We start from the raw sequence: 21673 nt of genomic DNA on the forward strand, positions 1-21673 counted from the left end.
TGTATGAAGAGCCACGGTATCCAGGGTAATGTCAGCATACCACCAAGAAGAACGAACCACATCCAACAGGATTAACTGTGGACGCAAGAGGAAGCTGTCTGAAAGGGATGTTCAGATGATAACCCGGATTGTATCCAAAAAACATAAAACCATGGCTGCCCAAATCACGGCAGAATTAAATGTGCACCTCAACTCTCCTGTTTCCACCAGAACTGTCCGTTGGGAGCTCAACAGAGTCAATATACACGGCCGGGCTGCTATAGCCAAACCTTTGGTCACTCATACCAATGCCAAACGTCGGTTTATATATATATATTTATTTATGTATATACACTGCTCAAAAAAATAAAGGGAACACTTAAACAACAAAATATAACTCTAAGTAAATCAAACTTCTGTGAAATGAAATGGTCCACTTAGGAAGCAACACTGATTGACAATCAATTTCACATGCTGTTGTGCAAATGGAATAGACAACAGGGGGAAATCTTTGGCAATTAGCAAGACACACTCAATAAAGGAGTGGTTCTGCAGGTGGGGACCACAGACCACTTCTCAGTACCTATGCTTTCTGGCTGATGTTTTGGTCACTTTTGAATGTTGGTGGTGCTTTCACGCTCGTTGTAGCATGAACCAGACTCTATAACCCACATAAGTGGCTCAGGTAGTGCAGCTCATCCAGGATGGCACATCAATGCGAGCTGTGGCAAGAAGGTTTGCTGTGTCTGTCAGCGTAGTGTCCAGAGCCTGGAGGCGCTACCAGAAGACAGGCCAGTACACCAGGAGACTTGGAAGAGGCCGTAGGAGGGCAACAACCCAGCAGCAGGACAGCTACCTCTGTCTTTGTGCAAAGAGGAACAGGAGGAGCACTGCCAGAGCCCTGCAAAATGACCTCCAGCAGGCCACAAATGTGCATGTGTCTGCACAGACGGTTAGAAACCGGCTCCATGAGGATGGTATGAGGGCCCGACGTCCACAAATGGGGGTTTAGCTCACAGCCCAACACCGTGCAGGATGCTTGGCATTTGCAAGAGAACACCAGGATTGGCAAATTCGCCACTAGGGCCCTGTGCTCTTCACAGATGAAAGCAGGTTCACACTGAGCACATGTGACAGACGTGACAGAGTCTGTAGACACCGTGGAGAGCGATCTGCTGCCTGCAACATCCTTCAGCATGACCGGTTTGGCAGTGGGTCAGTAATGGTGTGAGGTGGCATTTCTTTGGAGGGCCGCACGGCCCTCCGTGTGCTCGCCAGAGGTAGCCTGAATGCCATTAGGTACTGAGATGAGATCCTCAGACCCCTTGTGAAACCATATGCTGGTGTGTTTGTCCCTGGGTTCCTCCTAATGCAGGACAATGCTAGACCTCATGTGGCTGGAGTGTGTCAGCAGTTCCTGCAAGATGAAGACACCGAGGCTATGGACTGGCCCGCCCGTTCCCCAGACCTAAATTCGATTGAGCACATCTGGGACATCTTGTCTCGTTCCATCCACCAACGTCACGTTGCACCACAGACTGTCCAGGAGTTGGCAGATGTTTTAGTCCAGGTCTGGGAGGAGATCCCTCAGGAGACCATCCGCCGTCTCATCAGGAGCATGCCCGGGCATTGTAGGGAGGTCATACAGGCACGTGGAGGCCACACACAATACGGAGCCTCATTTTAACTTGTTTTAAGGACATTACATCAAAGTTGGATCAGCCTGTAGTGTGTTTTTCCAGTTTAGTTTTCAATTCAATTCAATTAAATTCAAAGATACTTTATTGATCCCCAAGGGGAAATTAGAATTCCAGTACAACCCATCCAAACATACATCATGACACAAGACAAGGGGGGAACGGGTCACCGAGGCTTTGCTGCCCACTCACAGGCGCTGCCCTTGCTAGAGAAGAAAAGAGGCCACATTAGGTAAGTAGAGGGAAAAAAATCATATTTCACAGTTTATCCTTAGCAGGATACAATTTGAGATTGCAAAAAACCTCAGCACAAAGAAGCAACAAGTTTAAAAAACAACATCATGCCGGGAACGGTAAAGGCGGTGTAAGTGGGTGCATATGTTTATCTTGAGCATGTGTGTGTGTCAAGTGAGTGTGTGCAAGTAAGTCCATGAAGCACTGTCCCAGAGGCCATTGTCCTTGATGGTACTTTGGAATGTTCATCAACCGGCCACAAAGTTCTGAGCAGGTCCACAGATGTCCTCAGGGAAGGGAGGGGGCAGAGGGAGCAGAGCGTCATGTTTACACAACTTCCAGGAGAAGTTGAAGATGGCCAGCCCTCAAGGCCGTGCAGGGGAGCCAGATTCAGAAAAACAATAATTATTTGGGTTAGGCTGACTCTAAATTTTCCGTCAGCCCTGAGAGTCTCGCTGGTGCTTCTCAAAGGCGAATCCAAACAGCCAAATTCCTGGTCTTTCGCCAGATCCGAGCGAACAACTTTCTCCAAGATTTATCCCATTTCACCCCTGAGTCCAGGAACTGCAACCTGCCTGCGATCCTGTGTAAGGATCACATCCAGTCTGCAATTTGATCAATTGCATTGAGAGACCAGCTGACCAAATCCATATTTTGGAAGAATTTGGAAGATATGCAAAAAGAGGCTCCAAAAAAAGACAAGACACAGAGCTGAAGCAAGGCAAATATGGGAGGGCTGCGGGAGACAGAGAAAAAGCGTCCTCCTCCACCGAAAGCAACTCCAAATCCAGGCCTCCATTAGTTAATAAATTTGATTTCCATTGATGATTTTTGTGTGATTTAGTTGTCAGCACATTCAACTTTGTACAGAACAAAGTATTCAATGAGAATATTTCTTTCTTTCAGATCTAGGATGTGTTATTTGAGTGTTCCCTTTATTTTTTTGAGCAATATACAGACAGACAGATAGAGAAAAATAAGTATTTGAACACATTGCGACTTTGCAAGTTCTCCAACTTAGAAATCATGGAGGGGTCTGAAACTTTCATCTTAGGTGCACATCTATTGTGAGAGACACAATCTAAAAAAAACAATGATTTTTAAAAATAATTTATTTGTGTGTTACTGCTGCAAATAAGTATTTGAACACCAGCCAATCAGCAAAAATTCTGGCCCTCAAAGACCTGTTAGTCCGCCTCTAAAAAGTCCACCTCCACTCCACTTATTATTCTAAATTAGAACCACCGGTTTGAGGTCGTTAGCTGCATAAAGACACCTGTTGACCCATCTTCTCCAGAATTGTCCTAAACAAGCAAAAGGCAAGAGAGAAAACCAAAAGAAGTATGTTAATCACTGGATGGATATTTATGAAAGTTAGAAAGATTGGAGTTTTTGAAACTGGACAGAAACTGACTGCAAAGAATGTTGTTATTTTACCTCCAAGCCACGGTGGCTGAGTTTTTAGCTCCAGTAAAAAGGTGGTCATTCTCACCCCTGAGCTTAACAAGCTGGCCTGTCTGCTCCTTTGTACCTAAACAATAAAAACAACAAAAAAACACATCTTGCTTAATATCAGTGTAAAAAAAGCCTTTTTTAATTTTACATTTGTCTTAACATATTAAAATATTTCTATGCAAATGCCTAAACCAAGCTCTTTCAAACTTTTCACTTCTTTACTGAGATTTGCTTGCATTTGAAAGTGTATTTCTCTTCAGCTGTACCTGGAATCACGAATTATAATGCTAGCTGAATTATAAATATACATTTAAAAACACATATAGCACATTTCTTCATCAAACCTGAATATTTAAAAGCTTATTTATTCTCAATCACACTCTCCAGCGATACGGTAAGATTACGTAGAATTGTCCATTTATTCAGGTTAACTTTAATATCACCTGTAATGTCAAATTGACTTACATGAACAAATGACACAATACATTAAGATAATACTAACACAAACTGTTAGAAATCACTTGTGTTTAATGTTCACTGTGATGACTGCCAGCGGGAGCTCAGTGCCAACAGTCCAGCGAGGCAAGCCGGCAGTTACTATCGGATCGTAAAACTCCGAACACATCGGAACACATTTGAAATTAAGCGATGTCTTGATAAATCAAGCAGATTTTTCACGTCTACACAGTTATATTCCCGCACTAAAAACATTGTAAATGTTCATTTGTGTCACAGAAAGTGTAATTGTTCACAGTTTACTCACAGCTTTTGCCACTGTGGTTCGCCATGGCTGCCCCTGCTTGACCAAACCACTTCGACCCGCAATGAATCATGGGAAAAGATGGATCGCGAAGGATACTCACAACAGTCCATGTTTCAAATCGGGTAAAAGAAGGACACATTTGTCTGCCGCATTTGAAAGACCTTTCGTGCCACGCTGTGACGTAATCGGCCCACAAGTATGGACTTGGAAGGATCCGGCTCCTGAATTGGGACACACCCTCGGCCTGCACATGGATCCTCCTCCTTCCTGTTTATTGACCAATAGTAGAGGAGCTGGAGAGAAGAAGGCAGCACTTCTCACTTGCATAATGAAGGAGAAATGCATACAGTAAAGGAAAAAGAGAGAAAAGGAAATTTAAAAACAAAGGCATGTGTAAGGAAAAGGAAAAAGAAAATATATACATTTCTTGATGAAAACGCATGTCTAAGGAAAAGGAAAGAGAAAATATATACATTTCTTGATGAAAACGCATGTTTAAGGAAAAGGAAAAAGAAAATATATATACTTCTTGAACAAAACGCATGTCTAAGGAAAAGGAAAAAGAAGATATATACATTTCTTGATGAAAATGCATGTCTAAGGAAAAGGAAAAACAAAACATATATATTTCTGCTTTTTTATTTTTTATTTTGTCATGATCGGTCCTCCATAAGAGTCGAGTAAGGTGAAGTTGTGCTGAGCAGGTACTAATGAAAAGATCCCAAACAAAGTCCAAGTAGTGCCAGGACCATCTCCCATACATCATTCTAGGGAGTCATTCAAGGGATTGGGTGACCAGCTTAAGGAATGGCAGCAGGCAGGTGTTTCTATATGCACAATGAGGTGGAGACGTTTGGATGCTGGCAGAGTGCTTAGCTGTGCTTTTTCATGGGATCTGCTTAGGCCAGCTCCACTCCATTTACTGTATTCCAGTTTGCAAGCGTTTCCATTACAGTGTTTTTTGGCTTGGTACCTGCTTTTTAGTAGTAGAGTGTGGGCTAAATGTGACATGAACAAACTGCTGTTCACTAATTGGTCATTAAAACAAGGAGACTTTTTAGGGTTTTTGCTGAAGATGTGCAGGAAAATGTTAATAAAACTCAAGAGCAACTATAGGAATATTAAGGACCACAAAGGCTGGAGTGGGTCAAACCAAAACATAGTTTTACTATTTACAAATCATAAACCCAAATGATCCTAGAGGCTATGTTGTCTGGAGCTTAAATGCTCCTGGCAGAGTCTCCCATGGCAAACAGGCTCTAGGTAACAGGTCAGACAAAGGGCGGTTCAAGACACCCTCATGAGGACTAAACAATCGAGGCACATGACGTCGTCCGGTACGGTGGAGCCGGGGTCCCACCCTGGAGCCAGACCTGGGTTAAGAACCCGTCAGAGAGTGCATGCTGGCTGGGTTGTTCCTCGCGGGACCCGGCCGGGCCGCATGTTTTGGACACTCGGGTGAAGAGGGGGGCTGAGCTGTCCACTGATCACCACCTGGTGGTGAGTTGGATCTGCTGGAAGAGGAGAAAGCCGGACTGATCTGGCAGGCCCAAGCGCATAGTCAGGGTCTCCTGGGAATGTGTGGCAGAGGCCTCAGCCAGGGACGTATTCAACTCCCACCTCCGGGAGAGCTTTGACCAGATTTGGGGGGATGTTGGAGACATAGAGTCCAAGTGGACCATGTTCCCCGCATCTATTGTCAATGCTGCTGCCTGTAGCTGTGGCCGTAAGGTCTGCGTTGCCTGTCGCGGCAGCAATCCTCGAACCCGGTGGTGGACACCGGCAGTAAGGGACGCTGTCAAGCTGAAGAAGGAGTCCTATCGGTTGTGGTTGGCTTGTGGGACTCCTGTGGCAGCTGACGGGTACCGTGAGGCCAAGCGTGCCGCGGCCCGGGCTGTGGCAGAGGCAAAAACCCGTGCCTGGGAGGAGTTTGGTGAGGCCATGGAGAAGGACTACCGGTTGGCCTCGAAGCGATTATGGCAAACCGTCCGGCCCCTCAAGAAGGGGAAGCAGTGCTTCGCCAACACTGTTTACAATGGGGGTGGGAGGCTGCTGACCTCGAATGGGGACATTATGAGGCAGTGGAAGGAGTACTTCCAGGATCTCCTCAATCCTGCCATCACGCATTCCGTGGTGGAAACAGAGGCTGGGGACTCGGGGTTGGACTCTTTCGTTACCCAGGCTGAAGTCACCAAGGTGGTTAAAAAGCTCTGCGGTGCCAGGGCTTCAGGGGTGGATGAGATCCACCCTGAGTACCTCAAGTCTCTGGATGTTGTAGGGCTTTCATGGTTGACACGCCTCTTCAACATTGCGTGGCGGTCGGGAACAGTGCCTCTGTACTGGCAGACTGGGGTGGTGGTCCCCCTTCATAAGAAGGCTGACCGGAGAGTGTGTTCCAACTACAGAGGGATCACACTTCTCAGCCTAGCTGGTAAGACCTACGCCAGGGTATTGGAGAGGAGAGTCCGGCCAATAGTCGAACCTCGGCTTCAGGAGGAGCAGTGTGGTTTTCGTCCCGGCCGTGGAACACTGGACCAGCTCTATACTCTCTACAGGGTACTCGAGGGTTCATAGGAGTTTGCCCAAAGTTTTGTGGACCTGGAGAAAGCATTCGACTGTGTCCCTCGTGATGCCTTGTGGGGGGTGCTCCAGGAGTATGGAATCGGGGGCGCTTTATTAGGGGCCATCCAGTCTCTGTACAAGCGGAGCAGGAGTTTGGTCCGCAACAACGGCACTAAGTCGGACCTGTTCCCTGTACATGTTGGACTCTGGCAGGGCTGCGCTTTGTCCCAGGTCCTGTTCATAACTTTTATGGACAGGATTTCTGGCGCAGCCAAGGGCCAGAGGGGGTCTGGTTTGGGGACCAGTGGATTTCGTCTATTCTTTTTGCGGATGACGTGGTCCTGCTGGCCCCCTCTAGCCAAGACCTACAGTATGCGATGGAGCGGTTCGCAGCCGAGTGTGAAGTGGTTGGGATGAAGATCAGCTCCTCCAAGTCCGAGGCCATGGTTCTCGACCGCAAAAGGGTGGCTTACCCTCTTCAGGTTCGAGGGGAGTTCCTGCCTCAAGGGGAGGAGTTCAAGTATCTCTGGGTCTTGTTCACGAGTGAGGGAAGAATGGAGCGGTTGATCGACAGACGGATCGGTGCGGCTGCCGTAGTAATGGGGTCACTGTGCCAGTCCGTTGTGGTGAAGAGAGAGCTGAGCCGAAAAGTGAAGCTCTCGATTTACCGGTCCGTCTAAGTTCCTACCCTCACCTATAGCCGTGAACTTTGGGTCAGATTAGGGTGAGGAGCTTGGCCATCCGTGAGGGGCTCGGAGTGGGGCAGCTGCTCCTCCACATCGAGAGGAGCCAGTTGAGGTGGCTCGGGCATCAATATTGGATGCCTCCTGGACACCTTCCTCGGGAAGTATTCCAGGCACGTCCCACCGGGAGGAGGCCCAGGGGATGTCCCAGGACACACTGGAGGGACTTTGTCTCTTGGCTGGCCTGGGAACGCCTTGGGCTCCCCCCTGAGGAGCTGGAAGAGGTGTCTGGGGAGTGGGACGTGTGGGCGTTTCTGCTGAGTCTGCTGCCCCCGCGACCCGGTCCCGGATGAAGTGGAAAACGACGAGTACAAGTACGTCTCCAAATCATAAACTATGCCTGAAGGCTGAAAGAAAAGAAACATGACACATCATCTTTCTGAATTACATGCAAGAAGGGTGTTGTATTCAATAATAACCTAAATCTGCTCAATACACATAAAATTAGCTGTTCAGATGCACATACATTTCCCCCAAAACACACAAAACAATACCACCATGTACAAGCTCGTGCAATAGTCCAAGGGTGGACAACTACAGTCCTTGAGGGCTGGTGTCCTGAATCTTTGGATGTGTCTTCCACATCAAATGTATGGCTCATTAGAAGAGCTAGTCAAGAAGGGCTTGATCCAAGAGACGTGAAACATGGGATGGATACGGAGACTTGAAGGCAGACGAAGGCGGACAGCAGTGAGCCTGACCACAGACTCTATCTCACAAGGCCCGATGAAATGGGAAGAAAGCTTCCTGGACATGGACTTGAGGGGAATGTCTTGAGAAAGCCAGACCTTTTGACCGGGGCGATATTCTGGAACCGGTCTGAGTCTTCGATCAGCAAATTTAATATTTTGTTCTGCAGTGCGGTAAAGAGCTTGAATGGTCGATTCCCAAATGTTCTTACAATGGCGGATGTGGTGGCAGACTGAAGTGACAGTATTTCTCTTTCGTCAACAGAAAAAAAGGGTGGTTGATAGCCAATGGACACTTCGAAGGGTGAGAAGCCGTTGGCAGAGGATTTGTGTGAATTGTGTGCATAATCGATCCAAGGAATAAATGAGCACCAGTCTGTTGGGTTGGTGGACGTGAGGCATCTGAGAGAGGACTCTAGCTGCTGGTTCATTCTCCGTTTGATTGAGGATGGTAGTCAGAAGTCAATGACACTTTAGCCCCGAGAGCTGAGCAAAACTGTTTCCAAACCTGTGAGATGAAGTGGGGTCCTCGATCTGAGAGAATATCCTGAGGGATGCCATGCAGGCAGTAGACGTGCTTGGTGAGTAGCTTAGCTGTCTAGGGGGGTGGATGGTGGTTTCCTTAGAGGAATGAGATGGCAGGCAATCTAAGTTCTTATGATCAGTCCAGACCAAAACAGGATGTTCAGTGCCCTCTAGCCAGTGACGCCATTCCTCCAGGGCCAACTTTATTGCTAGAATTTATCTGTCCCCCATGTCATAGTTTCATTCCCTGTTGTTGAGTCTGTGAGAAAAAAAGGCACAAGTGTGTAGTTTTCCATCAGTTTGAGAAACCTGTGACAGAACTGCCCCCACTCCTGTGTCAGAGGCATCAACCTCCAAAACGAACTGTTTGGAGGGATCAGGATGAACCAGGATGGGAGCCTGAGATAACTTTTCCTTTAAGGCTAGGAAAGCTGTGTTTGCTTCCTGTGTCCAGGTGAATGGGGTCTTGGAGGAGGTTGAGGCAGTAAGGGGAGTAGCTGTCTGACTGTAGTTCCTTATAAACCTCCGATAAAAGTTTGCAAACCCTAGGAAACGTTTCAACTGTTTGCGGGAGTCTGGTACTGGCCATTCGAGAACTGTTCTTATCTTTTCAGGATCTGAGCGAACCTGTCCACCCTCTAGGACAAAACCCAAAAATGTAACAGGATCGGTGAAATCTTGCTTTTCTCGGCTTTTACAAAGAGTCTATTTTCTAGAAGCCGCTGAAGGACCTGGCAGACATGGCGGCGATTCTCCTCAATGTTCCTTGAATAGATCAGAATGTCATCAAGCAATACAAAAACGAAGACGTTCAGGAAATCCCTGAGGATGTCGTTAACCAGGGCCTGAAAGGGCATTGCAAAGGCTGAACGGCATCACCAAATATTCAAAGTGTCCAGTAGGTGATTTGAAAGCAGTTTTCCACTCATCCCCCTGGCGGATTCTGACTAGGTGGTAAGCGTTTCTGAGGTCCAAATTTGGGAAAACAGTTGACCATTAACTGGTTCAAAGGCTGAGGTGATAAGAGGGAGAGGGTACTTATTTTTTTACAGTTATCTGGTTTAAACCTCTATAATCAATGCAAGGACGGAGGGACCCATCCTTCTTCCCTACAAAGAAAAAACCTGCCCCTAGGGGAGAAGATGAGTGGCGAATAATACCAGCTGCCAGAGACTCATTAATATATTTCTCCATGGCTTGTTGTTCTGGTCGCGAGATGCTATACAATCTACTAGAGGGAAGAGGGGCCCCTGGAAGTAGGTCTATGGTGCAATCGTAAGGTCTGTGATGAGGCAATGACAGGGCTTTGGTCTTATTAAAGACTTGCTTTAGGTCATGATACTCAGTGGCAACCTGTGAGAGATCTGGAGCGTTATCTTCATCGATATCTAGGTCGGGGGGCGGCTTAGGGAAACAGCAGACTGGAGGCAGGAGGAAAGACAATTGGTGGACCAGGACTCTACGCGACACTTGGACCAATCCAAGTGGGGGCTGTGTTTCTGTAACCAAGGAAACCACTTTCAACTAATCCCTGATCTATGAGGTTCTGTTCACTGCCCGAATCGATCAGGGCTGACAAGTTAATAATAATATTGAGGCAAGGAGGCTGAATCTAGGGGCTCTAAGACAAATGTGTTGGTCCGTCAGGCCCCCATTTACAGCTGACGAACCCTGTCTTTTGGCCACATGGGACAAGCGGGACAAGTGGCTATAAAATGATCTAAGGAGCCATAGTATAAACATTGATTAGCCTGCCTGCGTCTCTGTCTTTCTTCAGGCGAAAGGCGAGTGCGTTCCACCTGCATGGGTTCGGGCTCGGAAATGGGAGTCTGAGGTGGAGCTCGGTTGGAGATGAGTTAACAGGAAATTGGGGTCTCACAGCCGCACGCCCTACTTGGGACTTTCTCCTATCTCTTAATCTGTTATCATCTTAAAGCTTTTCCAGTCAGTAATCCTAGAATATATGATATCTTTACATCATGGTGGAAAAGAATGTGGGAGCGATTGAAGACAAGCGTACACTGAAGGAGGAAACCCCGACAATTACTCACCTCTCCGGAGAACTTCTCCAGGTTACGGGAAATGACGTCACGTGAGTGAGGAAGCTGCTGTGAGACCGGGGTTGCTGCAGCGCCATCTGCAGTTGTGGGGGTCTGTCTGTTCAGGGTATGTTCTAGCATAGAAGTAATCTGCTCAAGCTCTAGGTTGGCTTGTCTCTGCTGTTCTGCAAGGGAAGGAAGGGTTGAACCGTGAGTTTGTAATTGGTGTGTGTTCAGGGTTCTCCTGAGCGCGTCTGCTGGGTCTGGATGGCCTGAGTGTTCTGTCATGATTCTAGGAATGGATCTGACCCACATGCAGAAATACACTCAGGAGAATTTCACAGATTTTTAGAGGTTTATTTTCACAGGAATTATTTTATGGCGAGAGAACCAGGACCAACAGATCACCAACTGCACAGAGAAAGGCAAAACAGGTAAGACTAGAGAGATGATATTACTATTGGACTTAAAGTAATATGAGATGCTTAGAGAAGGAGATGATTGAAAAGTGATTGGGGAAAGAGAAATGTGGAGCCTGGGAGCACGAGAACGGAGGAGACTGAGGAAGGTGATATCCAAGGTAAGTTGGTCTAAGGATGCTTGAAGGAACTTTTTGGGAAGTCCAGTCAAGCTCAGTCCGTGGTGTGAAGAAGGTGGTGTGGTGCGCTGGGTGGTGGTACTTGCACGGGAGCTCGTTGGAGGGTGAACATGGTTCGCTTATGATTTTGGACGGTTAAACGCGGAGCCAGGAAGCTGCCAGCTTGGAGTTTGTCCAGAGAAGGTAACTGGATGCTTTATCTTAGATCTAAAAGACAGGAAACAAACTGGAAACAGAACCAGGGCTTGAAAGCAACCTGAGGAGGGGAATGCACGAAGGTTAGTCGAAGCACTGAGAAAGCCAGAAACTTAGTCACAAGAGGCTTAGGTTTGGGGAGAGACTTTTACCACTGTTGACTAGCACTCAGGCAGTGAAGTGCTGGCAGCCTCCTGCTTAAATGCTCCCGGTAACAATCAACATGATAAGGAACACCTGTCACCTCTACATCCATGAGCTCCCACGCCACCTATGGACTGAGCAAAGTAAATAGCAGGCAAGAAAGAGAAAACAAACAAACTCCCAGTCCCCGACACTGACAAGCATTCAGAAATAATACATTGAAAATAACATTGGGCCCAAAGAAAACTCAGTCTGGGTATATATATGTAATGATTTATGATTGTTGATTATAAATATTTTTTTTACATTTTTATTAAAAATCATAATTCAGAAGTAATAAGTTGTAACCAAAATCATTTCTTATGAATCGATATCAAAGATACACTCTGGGGTTGTGATTATTGGGCGAACTGCACTTAACAATTACAATTAATTTCCTACTCTTTACCCAGCCCAGACTTTTCGAAAAGCAGCAAAATAAAGAAAAGAACAAATTTACTTTGATTTCCTTCCTTCTGCCTTCTGCATTCTCTGAGTCAGAGAATGGGGGTGTGTAGGCAAGTGGTCATGCATCCGTAAACAGCTTGAAAATGGTCAACTTCTCCTTTGGCAATAAAAGGAAAAATATGATAAACTGTTGGAAGTTGACTGAAACAAAAAAGGAGGAAATTCCATCTTAGAAAAACCTCAGTGTTTTTTCTTTCACTTTACCTGGGTAGCAGCACCACCGCCAGGTCTTTGATCAGTAAATCTTCGGATCTTTTTTCCCAGCAAGGTTCTCAGCTTTGTCAAGCTTTCCTCATAGTTGACAAATGTGGAGAAGGGATATAAACCTGCCTGCGAGCTTCTGCTTCTCCAAAGATTGCTTCCTGTGGTGGTCCAAACTGGAATAGTGGCTAGCATTAGCTTGAGCTAGCTATTTATTGCCTCTGCTGATGACGTCAGAACTGTAAGGTGTAGTAACAGTCAGTTTAACTGACTATATTGACGATGGGCCACAGTATCAAAAGACAATGAGGCGACTGTGGCTCAGTAGGAAGAGTAGTTGTCTTGCAATCGGAAGGTTGTGGGTTCGATTCCAGCTTCCTCCTGCTGTATGTTGATGTGCCCTTGGGCAAGGCACTTAACCTCAAGTTGCCTACCGATTTGCGTATCAGTGTATGAATGTGTGAGCGTTAGTGAGTACCATTGGGTGAATGTGGCTCTAGTGTAAAGCGCTTTGAGTGTTCTGTATGACTGGATGACTCAGTCCATTTACAACAAAAAGAAAGTCTCACCAAGTTGGTGTTGCTGTTTGCTAATGGTTTCCCTCTCCTGGCATGGTACAAACTCCAGTTAGTGAGTCTGTATTGCTCCATGTGGCGATCAATTACAGAGAAGTTATTGTCTTCATTCTTGCCATGTCTGAGACAAAATACTTCTTCATAAAGCCCAAATTTGTAACTTCTTCAGGCAAACTTTGGAATATTACCAGTCCAGACAGCAGCGTCTCACCTCTCAGCTTTTCCAACCACATGCCCCTCATATCAACACCCCTGACGCTTATTTTAGAATTTCTTGCTGGGCTGTGTTCCAGTGAATTGTTTTAATGAAAAAAATATATATATATAACACATTCTTGCATATACAATAACACAAATAATATTTATATCACATGTATGGATTTATTTTCTATTTATTTATTCATTCATTCATTAATTACTGTTTCACACTGACTATAGATGCTTTCCATAAAGTTTATATACTTTAAAAAAAGGTTGCTTACTTCATCATACACTAGAGACATCTGACAAGATGCTATTACAACAGTGAAGCAGTAAAGGTTTTGAAAAAAACACTTTTCTGTCAGTCCCAATATTGCTCGGCCAGGACTATATAATGGTTCACTTCTGTTGAACAAAAATTCAAGATTTTTCTGCCACTTGTTTGTTCAGGAATCTTGTGAAAACTGTTTTTTAATGAGTTAATCTAAATGAAGTTATTGTGATCTGGAAAACTCTTTCTAAAATATTTCTACTCTGTTTTTACATTTGTTTATATAAAGCCTGTTTTGTGTCTGTGCTGCAGATTTTGGGGATTGAATCTTTTTTGGGGAATGCCTCCCTGTGGCCATTCTTGCTGGGTTTCACTCTGCTGCCAGCCTTGTTACAGTGTGTTCTACTGCCATTCTGTCCTGAGAGTCCCCGGTACCTCCTCATTAACTGCAACGAAGAGAGCAAAGCCTGCAGCAGTAAGACACATACATTCAGTTATGCACTCCTTTTAATGAGTTATTTTATTTACCAATAGGTAATGTTGTGGAAAATTTGCATTTAACAAAGAAAGAAATCAAGGATCATCACTGAATCAGCATTATTAAGTGACAGTGTCCAGTATGGGGGAAATTTACTGCCAAAAATCAAGACCACATATTTTCAGTTTGAGAGCAGGAGTTCATTCTGCTTGTACTCAAACTTAATAATCTCGTGGTGCGACATTTTGGTCTTTGTTTGTGGTTTTGTGTTTTGTTTACCTTAGCTAGATGTTTCTCGTTTTTGGTTTGTATTCATGTTTGGCTATTGTTTTTGCTTTCCTGACTGTTCTGGTTTCCTTCTCCCTCCCAGTGTGTGTTCCTCTCACCCTTGTTCCCTTAGTTTTGCTCCCCTATTTTACTTAGAATGATTTCTTGATTATTATTATTATCGTTTCTTTGGTTCTTTAGCTTTTGCTCTCGTTTTAGATTTATGTTTGGTATTGGTCCCTCTTAGCCTTGTTTATCGTTATTTTCTGGTCCCTCCCTTATAGGTTAGCCTTATTATTGTTTACTCTTATTCCAGCCCTCGTTTCCTCTGTTCCATTCTCAGTTTGTTCCTTTAGGGTTGGTTTAGGTTTGTTTACTTTGTAATCAGGGTTTTCTCCAGTTTTCTCAGTTACCTTTTAGTTCTTGGTTATTCTAGATTTCTTATGTTTCTTTGGGTTATTCTATCTTTGTCTTTAGTTTTGCGTAGGGTTATTTCTCTTTATTGTATTAGTCCTTTCCCTCTTGTGTTAGTCTTCATATTAGGTTCACCTGCTCCCTCTGTCTCACTGCGTCCCTGTCACACCTGTTCCCTGTTTCTGTGATTATCTGCCCTGTGTTCCCCTCTCACATCTTTCTGTATATTAGTTGGTCTGTGTTCTTTGTTCCCCGGTGGTTCCTCTCGTCTCTCACCTCGTTCACTATCCTCGTCCATGCCTAGAGTTCCACATGGTCCTGCAGAGTCTCTGTAAGTTTGGATGTTCTGACTCTGGTTTACACCTGCAGTGTTTTTTTGTTACTTTTCATTTTTGGAATAAAACTAAAGACTGCTTGAAATGCTTCTCCCGAGCTCTTGTCTGCGCTTTGGTCCAACCTCAAACCTGAATGTGACAAGTAATGCTTGCACTCAAAACTAGTAATGCTTGCACTCAAAACGTCTGCTTTCTTTCAAATATACTCTGTTCTCTCTCAAATCTTTGTTCTAATGCTTCTTGCATAGATAATTTCTCCTCCTGGTTGCTTCATTCTCCATCTGCACAAACTTGCTCTCTGCTCGGATCAAAACTGCGCTCTCAAGTTTCTTCCCTGCTCGCAAATTCTTTTTGCCCTCTTTCAGATTAAAGTTGTATCATCCCCTAGCAACCATATCAGCTAATAGAATGACAGTGTGCAAATGCTAGGTCACAGGCTTAGTTTGGGGTGCGCTTGTTTCCTTCTACTGACTGTGCCTGTGTTGCTACAATTGATGACTGAGAATATACAGGTCCTTCTCAAAATATTAGCATATTGTGATAAAGTTCATTATTTTCCATAATGTCATGATGAAAATTTAACATTCATATATTTTAGATTCATTGCACACTAACTGAAATATTTCAGGTCTTTTATTGTCTTAATACGGATGATTTTGGCATACAGCTCATGAAAACCCAAAATTCCTATCTCACAAAATTAGCATATCATTAAAAGGGTCTCTAAACGAGCTATGAACCTAATCATCTGAATCAACGAGTTAACTCTAAACACCTGCAAAGGATTCCTGAGGCCTTTAAAACTCCCAGCCTGGTTCATTACTCAAAACCCCAATCATGGGTAAGACTGCCGACCTGACTGCTGTCCAGAAGGCCACTATTGACACCCTCAATCAAGAGGGTAAGACACAGAAAGAAATTTCTGAACGAATAGGCTGTTCCCAGAGTGCTGTATCAAGGCACCTCAGTGGGAAGTCTGTGGGAAGTAAAAAGTGTGGCAGAAAACGCTGCACAACGAGAAGAGGTGACCGGACCTTGAGGAAGATTGTGGAGAAGGGCTGATTCCAGACCTTGGGGGAACTGCGGAAGCAGTGGACTGAGTCTGGAGTAGAAACATCCAGAGCCACCGTGCACAGGCGTGTGCAGGAAATGGGCTACAGATGCCGCATTCCCCAGGTCAAGCCACTTTTGAACCAGAAACAGCGGCAGAAGCGCCTGACCTGGGCTACAGAGAAGCAGCACTGGACTGTTGCTCAGTGGTACAAAGTACTTTTTTCGGATGAAAGCAAATTCTGCATGTCATTCAGAAATCAAGGTGCCAGAGTCTGGAGGAAGACTGGGGAGAAGGAAATGCCAAAATGCCAGACGTCCAGTGTCAAGTACCCACAGTCAGTGATGGTCTGGGGTGCCGTGTCAGCTGCTGGTGTTGGTCCACTGTGTTTTATCAAGGGCAGGGTCAATGCAGCTAGCTATCAGGAGATTTTGAAGCACTTCATGCTTCCATCTGCTGAAAAGCTTTATGTAGATGAAGATTTCATTTTTCAGCACGACCTGGCACCTGCTCACAGTTCCAAAACCACTGGTAAATGGTTTACTGACCGTGGTATCACTGTGCTCAATTGGCCTACCAACTCTCCTGACCTGAACCCCATAGAGAATCTGTGGGATATTGTGAAGAGAACGTTGAGAGACTCAAGACCCAACACTCTGGATGAGCTAAAGGCCGCTATCGAAGCATCCTGGGCCTCCATAAGACCTCAGCGGTGCCACAGGCTGATTGCCTCCATGCCACGCCACATTGAAGCAGTCATTTCTGCAAAAGGATTCCCGACCAAGTATTGAGTGCATAACTGTACATGATTATTTGAAGGTTGACGTTTTTTGTATTAAAAACACTTTTCTTTTATTGGTCGGATGAAATATGCTAATTTTGTGAGATAGGAATTTTGGGTTTTCATGAGCTGTATGCCAAAATCATCTGTATTAAGACAATAAAAGACCTAAAATATTTCAGTTAGTGTGCAATGAATCTAAAATATATGAAAGTAAAATTTTCATCATGACATTATGGAAAATAATGAACTTTATAACAATATGCTAATATTTTGAGAAGGACCTGTATAAGATTGGGGATCCTGTGTGGTATCTCATTAAAGGAACACGTCATGTCAAGAACAAAGTCAAAAAGTTTCTTCCATCATATGAAGGACCCTTCTTCATTCTTGGACAACTGGACGACTTAGTTTACCGAATACAGAAGAGCCCAAGGTCCAGAGTGAAGGTCGTCCACCATGACCAGCTGAAGCGATACCTCTGTCGTGAGCCCCTGGACAACACCTGGGTTCTGGACCAAGTTCAACAGTGGGAGCCTATGGAGGTCCCACCACCAACTTTAGAGGAGGAGCAGGCGGACAGTGGTCTAGGTCTGCGCAGTTTGTTCTCCACTGATATCAGCCAAGGTTTCAGCTCTTTCCAGCCGCCTGTCCCAGTTGCAGCTAAACCCAATTCAGATGTGTTTGTCTCATCCTTCCCTTCCCATGTAAATTCTGAGAATGGTGGGGGCGCGGTGGGAGGTTCACACCATCTGGGCCAGCCGGAGAGACAGTCAAAGCGTCAGCGCAAAACACCAGATCGGTATGGTGAATGGATCGCATAGTTTGGTTCAGCTGCAATGGACAGTTCCAATTGAAGCCACAGGTTTAGTTTAAGTTCTTGTAATTCCAGTTCCCTGCAATGTAGTTAAACGTGGTTTAACAAAGTTTTCTTTTTCACTGTTCATTTGTTGAAAAAAAAATGTTTGAGGAGCCAATTGGTTTATCCGTAAGCACATATTTGTTTGTATTTCCACCCAGAGTCAGGGCGATGGGGGGTTATTAATGCCATGCCCGGTCGCCATAGAATAGTTACTATCATATAATTCCTTCTCTATGCTATAGCGCTTAAATCTTTCATTTGCACATAAAGTACACCTTAAATGGGCTAATCCTGTCACTTAGGTATGTTTGATGCTATGCCCCATATTTTCTTTTATGTAATAATTGTTGACACAGACATCTCTTGTGGACTTATAGGGATTGTGTACCAGTTTAAGCATTACAATGCTGGAGTGGAATTATTGTTTAATTGCCATCCAGAGTGGGGGTAGTGTTGCAGGAGTTGCCTGAGCTGTGTGTGGTTGGAAGCTCGGTGTGTGGGGTGTGTGTTTTGTGTGTGTGTGTGTGGAGGATGTTGACGTTGCTCCTCCGGACGGAGGTGGCGCTGTGTGCTGCCGTGGCTGAGGGTCAGGAGTGAAGGATTGACGTTGGTGTTGTTGTGTGTGGGGGTGGGTAGAGACGGCGACCGGAGCAGCAGTGTATGAGTCTGTAAGCCCTGTGTTTTACGTTCTGCAAAGTCATTAAAAAGAACCCCGAATCTCGTTAACAACTCAGTGTTTTGATGCAGTTTCTTGATGCTCAACTCAGCAACGTATGAGTGAGGGAGTTAACCCCGAGGAAACTAGTAACTTCGGCCCTGGAGAAAGCGTCTCCCCTGTGTCATCAGACTACGGTCAGGGGACAGAAACAGGAAAGGTTAACAACGTGTTCTTACCAGTTAGCGTTGAGCTAACAAAAGAAGCGGATAGCTTAGCACCAGAAACAAACACATAACTTCAAAATACCTCGGTTAATATAAGGGTTAAAATACATAAACGCGGACGGCGCGTTATGAGCAATCTTCTGTGTTTAAAATCACCCTTCAAGTAAAGTTTGACTTAACTTTGAAAACACAAACACAGAACACAAACAGGGCACGTGTGCAGCAGATAGCCTGCTAGCACTAAGATAGCCGAGTTTCACACAAACAAAACCAAACTTCATACAATGAAAACGTTCAGGTCATTTCATCCTAACTGTTAATCTGCCCAAACCTAACCTCTAGCCATGGTGAGGAAATGTTGTCCGAGGGGCGAAGTTTTAACAAACGTCCACAGTCAACAAGCGGTTAGCTCGGTAGCTTCGTGGGGGGGTTGAAGGTGCGTTCGCACTGTGAACAAAAGGGTTAGCTCCGGAGCTGTAGCTGGGCGGCCCGTCCTGTCCGCTGACCACACGGGTTAACACGATGATGCGGTCTCTGGTGTCTTCCTTCCAGACTGGGAGACCGCGTCTTTGCAGGGGCTTCTCTCGAACAGCGTTTGCTTCTACAGGGCTCGGAGAGAAAGTCAGCAATGCTTATACCTTAATTTCCCCTCTTTATGTATGAAATCACCGGGTACACAAACAGCAGTCTTCTGGATCAACTGCAGTTGTCTGATCGACTTCCTAAGCAGACCTGTGAAGACACCGTTGCAGTAATCAATTCTACTACAGATGAACGCATGAATACGTTTTTCAAGGTCCTGCTGAGACATTCGTCCTTTAATCCTGGAGATGTTCTTTAGGTGATTGAAGGCCAATCTTGTTACTGTCTTTATGTGCCTCTGAAGATTCAGGTCTGAGTCCATCACTACACCCAGGTTTCGAGCCTGACTGGTGGTTTCTAGCTGTATTAACTGAAGCTGTGTGGTAACTTTTAAACACTGCCTTTGGTCGAAATTACTTCAGTTTTGTTTTGATTCAGGTGAAGAAAATTTTGGCACATCCATGCATTGACGACTTCTATGCATTTACCCAGCACATGAATGGGTTCTGTTGAGGTATAATAATTTCACCACTAATAACAAACATCCTCAACCTCTTCCAGTCCGGATGTTGTGAGAAAGAACAGATGAAGACCAGGAAATTCAGATTACCACAAGTTTAATTTGATATATAAGTCCAATGATTTCCAATGCATACTTGAATACAAAACAATAATATAAAGAAGAAAGATTACCTAAGGCCTTAGGGAGAGAGAGACTCGGGTCAGCTAAGCTAGGGCTGGATTCACCGAGTGTCTGTCTCACTATAAGTGTTAAAGCTTTTTATACCTTTATCGAACTTCAAAGCTGACTGCTGAAACTCCCTCTCAAGGAATTATTTACGAAGCCAGAGGTCCCTAATGGAGTTTTCTACATTTCTGTAAATTAGTTACCCCCTATGGGAGTTCTTTATTGCCCATACCATGCCGAACAGCCCGCATTTACTGCTTACAGTTGCTGGCAAACATCCTGTCCTGAGGTTGAACCTTCTTCCACCCTGAAGCCTGCTGTGACCTCTCTCCCTGCGGTCCCAGGTTCACAATACATGATATACAGGGGTTGGACAATGAAACTGAAACACCTGCCATTTTAGTGTGGGAGGTTTCATGGCTAAATTGGACCAGCCTGGTAGCCAGTCTTCGTTGATTGCACATTGCACCAGTAAGAGCAGAGTGTGAAGGTTCAATTAGCAGGGTAAGAGCACAGTTTTGCTCAAAATATTGAAATGCACACAACATTATGGGTGACATACCAGAGTTCAAAAGAGGACAAATTGTTGGTGCACGTCTTGCTGGCGCATCTGTGACCAAGACCGCAAGTCTTTGTGATGTATCAAGAGCCACGGTATCCAGGGTAATGTCAGCATAAAACCAAGAAGGACAAACCACATGCAACAGGATTAACTGTGGACGTGAGAGGAAGCTGTCTGAAAGGGATGTTCAGGTGCTAACCCGGATTGTATCCAAAAAACATAAAACCACGGCTGCTCAAATCATGGCAGAATTAAATGTGCACCTCAACTCTCCTGTTTCCACCACAACTGTCCGTCGGGAGCTCCACAGGGTCAATATACACGGCCGGGCTGCTATAGCCAAACCTTTGGTCACTCATGCCAATGCCAAACGTCGGTTTCAATGGTGCAAGGAGCGCACATCTTTGGCGGTGGACAATGTGAAACATGTATTGTTCTCTGATGAGTCCATCTTTACTGTTTTCCCCACATCCGGGAGAGTTACAGTGTGGAGAAGTCCCAAAGAAGCGTACCACCCAGACTGTTGCATGCTCAGAGTGAAGCATGGGGGTGGATCAGTGATGGTTTGGGCTGACTTATCATGGCATTCCCTTGGCCCAATACTTGTGCTAGATGGGCGCGTCACTGCCAAGGACTACCGAACCATTCTTGAGGACTATGTGCATCCAATGGTTCAAACATTGTATCCTGAAGGCGGTGCCATGTATCAGGATGACAATGCACCAATACACACAGCAAGACTGGTGAAGGATTGGTTTGATGAACATGAAAGTGAAGTTGAACATCTCCCATGGCCTGCACAGTCACCAGATCTAAATATTATTGAGCCACTTTGGGGTGTTTTGGAGGAGCGAGTCAGGAAACATTTTCCTCCACCAGTATCACGTAGTGACCTGGCCACTATCCTGCAAGAAGAATGGCTTAAAATCCCTCTGACCACTGTGCAGGACTTGTATATGTCATTCCCAAGACGAATTGAAACTGTATTGGCCGCAAAAGGAGGCCTTACACCATACTAATAAATTATTGTGGTCTAAAACCAGGTGTTTCAGTTTCATTGTCCAACCCCTGTATTTCAGTTTTATGCATACACATGCAAACACATATTATGAAACTAAATGATTTTAATTTTCAACAGTTCATAGTCACCTGGTGACATTGTGACATACAGGTCCTTCTCAAAATATTAGCATATTGTGATAAAGTTCATTATTTTCCATAATGTCATGATGAAAATTTAACATTCATAAATTTTAGATTCATTGCACACTAACTGAAATATTTCAGGTCTTTTATTGTCTTAATACGGATGATTTTGGCATACAGCTCATGAAAACCCAAAATTCCTATCTCACAAAATTAGCATATCATTAAAAGGGTCTCTAAACGAGCT

The 21673-nt window shown here is 44.9% G+C and overlaps 1 protein-coding gene across 3 annotated transcripts in view; it reads left to right on the forward strand.

The window, feature by feature from the left end:
• The window catches only part of LOC124867126 (solute carrier family 2, facilitated glucose transporter member 1-like), a 68342-nt gene that overhangs the window by 19699 nt on the left and 26970 nt on the right, over window positions 1-21673 (forward strand). For all 3 annotated transcript variants that reach the window (XM_047363435.1, XM_047363515.1, XM_047363599.1), the window contains one exon: window positions 13691-13853. In XM_047363435.1, the coding sequence (XP_047219391.1) occupies window positions 13691-13853 (163 nt within the window). The remainder of the gene's footprint in view (window positions 1-13690; window positions 13854-21673) is intronic.

Source organism: Girardinichthys multiradiatus, chromosome 1 (genome assembly GCF_021462225.1).
Source record: "Girardinichthys multiradiatus isolate DD_20200921_A chromosome 1, DD_fGirMul_XY1, whole genome shotgun sequence".
In the NCBI taxonomy this organism is placed as follows: domain Eukaryota; kingdom Metazoa; phylum Chordata; class Actinopteri; order Cyprinodontiformes; family Goodeidae; genus Girardinichthys; species Girardinichthys multiradiatus.